General features: G+C 50.9%; 1 protein-coding gene across 1 annotated transcript; it reads left to right on the top strand.

The window, feature by feature from the left end:
* The first annotated feature begins 431 nt into the window (after window positions 1-431).
* LOC119305026 (putative cyclin-dependent kinase F-2) lies at window positions 432-1,544 on the top strand. The gene has a single exon (XM_037581662.1). It carries the CDS (start codon window positions 432-434, stop codon window positions 1,542-1,544), a length of 1,113 nt encoding a protein of 370 aa, XP_037437559.1.
* Window positions 1,545-7,101: the final 5,557 nt, after the last annotated feature.

Below are 7,101 nucleotides of genomic sequence, written 5' to 3'. Positions count from 1 at the left end.
AAAATTGGTAATTATCAGCTAAGATAAGTCTTTTTAGGAATACCATCATGACGGGTTTTATTTCATCTCAAATAACGGTAAATCATTCAAAATAATGCTATGGATAAAGAAGGAGGATTGTCCGTCCACATAACCGGAGGATCAACCCTAGCCCCTCTATAGCTAGCTCATGAGCCACGCGATTCGATTCACACGCACAATGCTAAAAAAATGATCAGTTTTTTTTAGTTGGAGTAGAGATCGGTTTTGACTCCGAGTAGGGTTCGAGTCGAGGTACCACCTCCTGCAGTCCGTACCGTATCCAGCGCCATCGTGTTCCGGACGTGTGCATACATAAATACTAGGAACCAGCTACCTTGCTGCTGCATCTCCAACTCCCTCAACTCGTTGCCTCACTCGCGATCGAACCTGCGTGCACCGGCCCGCACCCCATGGCGCCTTCCGCGAGAAGACTTCGCCAGAAAGAGGCTGTCTGGCCCCCCTCCATGGCGCGGTACGAACAGCTGGAGAAGCTGGGCGCCGGCATCAACGGGGAAGTGTTCAAGGCGTGGGACACCCAGGACAAGCTGATCGTCACCATCAAGCGGCTCAGCGGGAGCGGCAACGACGGCTTAATTATTTCCGGCATACGGGAGGTTGCGCGCGAGAGCATGTGCCTGGGCGCGTGCCGCGGCATCCCCTCGATCGTGCAGCACCGCCGGACCTACGCTGACGCATACCAATCCGAGACCGGCGACTCCTTCATCGTGATGGACTACGTCGGGCGCGTCAACCTGCGCGGCTACATGCAGCGCCGGGTCACTCGTCGTCGTCCGTTCTCTGAGGCCGAGGTGCGCCGGATCATGAAGCAGCTCCTGGAGGGGGCGAAGGCCATGCACGGCCTGGGCATCCTGCACCTGGACATCAAACCGGAGAACGTGCTCCTCGACGACGGCACGGAGGACAGGAAGGAGAGGCCCAAGAAGGGGGCCATCGAAGCCGATGTTCGCGGCGAGGTCAAGGGCGGCCGCGTAATCTACAAGATCGGCGGTTCCGGGATGTCCCAGAAGGAAGGGCCGGGCAAGAGCCCGCCGGAGGTGACTATTCTGACGCCGTACAGCGCACCGGAGCTCCTGCTGCACTCGCGTGAATACGACGATCGCGTGGACACCTGGGGGCTCGGATGCATAATGGCCGACCTCCTCTCCGGCACCGGCGCCTCCACGTTCGACGGCGAGTCAGACATAGAGATCATGGCCAAAGTGTTTGGCATCGTTGGCACGGAGGGGATCAAGGAGTGGTCTGGATACTCGGGGCTAGCGGCAGACCGGAAGTCGAAGCTGCCGGGTGACGGAGGCATCAGCCGCCTCCGGCACAAGTTTCCCAATCGCAAGCTATCGTCGGCCGGCTTCGAGGTGCTCAGCGGGTTGCTGGAGAGCAACCCGGAGAAGCGGCTTACCGCAGCGGAGACGCTCCAGAAGCCTTGGTTCCACTTCCACAACCGACGACGTGGCATTGCTGGTTTCTTCAAGTCGTGCGTGGTTGGAGTCGTACCGGAGATATAGAACTAATTTTGGCCACTCCACATGCTTTGTTTTTTCTTTTTTGCGTCTTCTGCAAAAATGTACTCCCTCCTTCCCAAAATATAAGGCACTGTTGACATTCTCTTTTTGTCTTCGACACACAACTTTGACTATGATTTCACTTATCATATGTCTACAGAATTAGTGTAAAGATATGTAATATAAAACTTGTACATGAATGTTGTCTGAAACCCTGAATGTATGCAGGTGGTTGACCATAAGAGTTGTCAGATGACAAACATAGCTTTAGAAATGAAAGAAGATGCTAGGCCTCCATCATTGTAATAAAACTTGTACATGAACATCCAAACATTTATTGAATGCCTCATAAGTAAAAATAGTGACAATATTGTACAATGGTGTGCTTTATATTTTTGCGTATTTACAGTTGCTTATTGTTCAGTGATATGTTGCTTATTGTTCAGTGATATCATTACTTGCTGAGTTGCTTAACATATTTTAGTGACCACCTGGCTATTGTTCAGTGCTCAACTAATTTTTGTGCCTGTGTAATATGTATTTCGTTGCTAAGATCAAGTATGACAAAGGGTCATTTTGTGCTACAAAAGATCTATTCCTCCGGCAGTCAGGCTGCAGCTTATGTTTCCTGTTTGTCGAGAAACTGTTCCTTTTGCGAGACCTAGTTGGCTAGTTCTTGCTGGGACCTGGAACTGCCTGAAACAAGTGCCACTGTTGGCATGATAAATTAGGATGTACTCCCTCCGTCCGAAAATACTTGTCATCAACAGGGGCGAACCCACGTTCAGGGGAGTGGGGGCCTAGGACCCCACTCAAACTTTGAAGTTCTAGTAGAATTTCTCTGAAATTTGAGAAAAAATTGCCAAAACTATTTAAGTTGGTGTAAAGTGTGCCCCCACTCCTATAGTTTGCCCCCACTTAGAATAGTTTCTAGGTCTGCCCCTGGTCATCAAAATGGATAAAAACATATGTATCCAGAACAAAAATACATCTAGATACATCCCCTTGTATCCATTTTGATGACAAATATTTCCGGACGGAGGGAGTAGTACAGTTTATAATTCAGTGGAAATCATCATGTAAAGAAAGCTACACATTGTTCACAACTACAGTTAAGACAGTAAAAGCTTAAATGAAAGAAGTATAAGGCCCACTGGTGTTTCTCCTTTCCCTCTATATTTAGCGATTTTGATCACTGTATTTCCTACCCCTTTTAAACATTCTTTTTGCATGCTGCATCGATGCCATGTTCATGCTTTGTCAGATGATGACTTCTGCTCATCATCGATAGCGATCAGTTTATTCAAGCAGTATAAGGTTGTTATTGATCGAGCAGGCCTAGACGACCTAAAAGATTGATATTTGTAGAAATTCTTCACCTAGTACTTCTTGACATAAGTTATGTATGCGCTAATTATTAATTACTCTATCTGTTAGTATTATCAGGAGTTTATTAGTGCTACAGTGAAGGCATATGCACTACTAGGTTGCACAGACGAGGGGCTTAGAAATGAACTGCTGGATATGAAAGATTCTGGTCGTGAGATTGAAGGCTTGGGGTTCTATGGAGGAACCAGTTTGAAGTCAGCAAACACATCATTAATTCTACAATTTACTGTTCAGAATTAGTATAGCTGTGGTTTCTATAGTCAAGTCAGACAGTTTAGCTTTGCTGTTATTTTTGAAAAAACTGCGCGTTTTTGCATGCAGTATCTTTATTAAAATTTTGTACTCAACTAGTTCTGGCAGGATAACAACCTTGATATAACAAAAAAAAGTTCATGATTTTGGATAGAATATATTGACACCCGTCAAAATTCATGAAACCATAAATCAACTCCCGTTGTAGAAATAAAAAATGAATCAAATAGATGACTCAAACCCTATGCCATAGTTCTGCTTTTTTTTTACACTCTATGATTTGATCATATGATCCACACACTAAGGAATATTGCATGTGCTCAAAGTTCAGCCAAGCATTTGAACTTTACCGAAAAAGGCTTTCGCCCCGCTTTATAGATAAAGAAAACCGCCCAAGCCAAACAACCAACAAGGTTCAGAAGCGCGCACACACACACACAAGTCTCACAAGCACACATAGTAGCAAATAGGGTTAGTGCTGAGGGCACAGCTCAACAAGCCTTGAAAACAAAACAACACACTCACACACAGCAACCCGAGCAACATGACTAATCGGGCTCCAGAGGAGGGGGCGGCAGCGGGGGCGCCACGCGGAAGGCCATCGAGCGAAGATCGTCGAGGAGGGTGTTGATGGTGTCCCGATCCTGGGGGCGGCTAAGTGGCCGCCAGAGCTGCAAGTAACCACACATTTTGAAGATCGCGCCAGTCGCACGTCGGAGAGGCACTTTCTAAATAACAAGCTTGTTGCGGATGGTCCAAAGCATCCAGGCGAGGACCCCAACGCAGAGCCATCTAATATGGCGGTGGCGAGGGGCGGAGGCGTGGATCTCCGCAAGCAGGTCTGGGAAGTTGGTGTTGCACCACTGTCCACCAACCGTCTCACGGAAGCAGGACCATAGTGACGAGGACATGTACCTAGGGTAGGGTCTTAGGCCTGACCTAGACACCCCACCCGAGGACATTGACCTACAGTCAAAGACATTCAAGGACAAACGGAAAGTACCGAGTGAAGTTACCCTGAAGTGCAGTCCACTCGACAAGGCAACTCCACTCGGATACCCCAATTCCACTCGACCACAGCATAGTCACTTGACCATATGGAGAACCACTCGGAGTACGGAAGATCTAAAGTCACCCAGGATGGTAACGGTCAGGCGTTCACCCTGTAGTCTTAAAGATCATTTATGGCTGGCATTACCAGTAACGCCCCATCTTAACTCACATTGAACTCATAAAACTAGTGTGTACAACAAACCGTAGCTAGGACCTTGCCTCCTCCTACGTACCCCCTATTCTTACTGTCAGACTTACTCCCACGACAGTTGGCGCCCACCTTAGGGCAGGCGTCTAAGCGACTTCTGGTGAGGTTGCCGATTTCATTCTTCAACAACATGGTTTCCGGTGGTGGTTTGGCGTTGGGTCGCAAGATCTGTCTCGGCGCGCTCGTTTTCATCGCCGACGACTCCGCCTGGCTTCAAGAAGCTCCCCTCGATGTCGAGGCCCTCCCGGTCCATGGGTTGACGTACTTCCGTGCGAGTGCTTGCGGCGTTCTTCTTCGACAGCCGCCGACCCAGTATCGGTCGGCCCTGGATGCATCATCGCTCCCCACTGTTTGCCGTTGCAAGCGGTTTGGCCGTTCGCGGCTCCAGCGGTGGGTGAAGCATGCGGTGGCTCGCCAATCGACCACCCTCCAAGTCGCGGTGATCGAGCCCAACGAATCTCTTTATGGTCTGTTCGATCTACCGACTGGTCACTCGGATTCCCTCTCCGAGTGCGAGAGTAACGACCCAACGACAGAAGTTCTCGTGGTCACTTCATAGCACGGCCTGCCCGGATTTTGCTGCAACGGTGGCGGTGATGGAGGCGCTGGCCCGTCACAAGGGCATGTTGTGTACGTCCCCGAGGCCCTTACCACGGAGCAGAGGGAAGAGTTGCATCGATGCAATGTTCAGGCGCTCCAGACCCCCATCATTGGGGAGACCGCCGAGGCTCGGGCCCTGGAGGCGGCGTGCTTGGCCACTTTGGCTGAGCGTACGCGCTTGGAGAATCTGCAGAACGCACTCGACGAGCGTTCTCATCAGCGTGTTCCCGAATCCAGTCGACGGGCCAGACGGTTGTTTCTGACTGAAACTCAGGTATACTGAACTCAGATTCAAAATGTTGCAGCGATAGCACACATAGAAGAGTCAATTCAGCCGTGACGTTGAGAAGCTAGTAGAGGTTTAGAACAGATCCGAGTATTGCTTAAGGCCGCTGGAGAACAGAATTATGCTGTTTCCTAGTCGCGCAACAGAATTCATAGTAGATCAGTGGTTGCAGACACAGTTCAGTCAACCCATAGTCCGAGGTCACTCCAGCGTCGGAAGATCATGGTCCCCGCTAGGACCAGTACCTGGAGCAGGACCACAGGCAGTTTGATCGTCAGTTTTTCCAGGATGACCACCATCGAGTGCTTACGCCCCCTCCAAGGGGAAGATCGTACGCGCCTCGTCGTTATGATGATAGGCACCCGTACAGTGATGAGCGGAGGGCCGCGATCGACCTAAGAGAGTCGGGATTCGATGCAAGGTCACTCCTTGTGCAGGTTTGGTCGATAGAGGCCGAGCAAACAAAGAAGGGCAAGGCAGAGATCGTCCATTGGAAACAGAGATTTTATTTCTGGGCCTGAATGTTTCAGTATGGCCATCCGATCAGCTGAGATCCCACCCAACTTCAGGTTGGCAGCAGGCGTATGTAAGTTTACTCGAGAATCAAAACTAGATACCTGGCTAGAAGACTACCGAGTGGTTGTGCAGATTGGTGGAGGCAATGATGATGTAGCTATGAAACACCCCCCCCCCCTGATGCTTGAGGGTTCGGCCAGAGCATGGTTGGCTTAGTTAGCCCCTGGGAGTATTTTCTGATGGGATGACTTGGCCCGAGTGTTCATCAAAACATTTGAGGGCACATGCAAGCGACCTGCTGGGCCGACTGAATTGCAGCAATGCGTTCAGAAGCCGAAAGAAACTTTGAGAGACTTCATCCAGAGATGGATCACCCTTCATCATACGGTGGAAAATGTGTCGGATCACCAGGCAGCTTGTGCCTTCAAAGAAGGCGCCAGGTACATAGAGCTTACCCTTAAATTCGGTCGTTCCGGGGATATGACTCCGACCCGAATGATGGAGATAGCCACTCGGTACACCAATGGTGAAGAGGAAGACCGACTCCGCAACGGCAAGGGGAAAACAGTCGTCCATGACCCCGGGGCTGGGAATTCCAGTTGGAAGCAGAAGCGTAAAGCCGAATCTATAGGTCCTGCTGAGGTTGCAGTCCTGAATGCAGGAGGTGGAAAGTTCAAAGGAAAACCGAAACCACAGTGGAAGCCCAAGAAGGTGAAAGATCAGTTAGGACAGGACGTCCTGGATTTGCCGTGTTACATACAGATGAGGGGGGGGGGGTCTTTAGTACTGCTTGGAGCCACCACCCGATAATAAAGGGGGTGCGCTTCCCGCTGCTTCACCTGGCCAAAACAACCCTTTAATACTGGTTGGTGGCTCCAACCGATACTAAAGGTCCCAACTATATAAACAACACTTCAAAAAAAATTCAGTTTCTCACCACTTCTCTCTGCTTCGACGTCGCGCCACCGCTCCGTCCTGCGTTGTAGCCACCCCTGTTGCTCCGTCCCCGTCGACTCCGCACCGCCCCCGTCCTTGTCGCGTCGTCCTCGTCGACTCCGTGCCGCCCCCGTCGCCGGCCCGTCCCCATCGCCGCATCGGCTCGTTGCCGTCCCCTCGCCTCGCTATCACCTTGGACCTCACCGTCGCCTGGACCTCGCCGTCACCGTCACCTCGACCTCGCCCGCGCTGTGAGCCCCTCTCCCCGGCCCCTCTCCTCCCTCCAATCGAAGCCGCCGCGCCGTAGGTGCACACGCGCA

This window comes from Triticum dicoccoides, chromosome 5B, assembly GCF_002162155.2.
Source record: "Triticum dicoccoides isolate Atlit2015 ecotype Zavitan chromosome 5B, WEW_v2.0, whole genome shotgun sequence".
Taxonomy (NCBI): domain Eukaryota; kingdom Viridiplantae; phylum Streptophyta; class Magnoliopsida; order Poales; family Poaceae; genus Triticum; species Triticum dicoccoides.
Note: the sequence above shows the minus strand (reverse complement) of the source record. Positions and strands in the feature narration are given on the sequence as shown.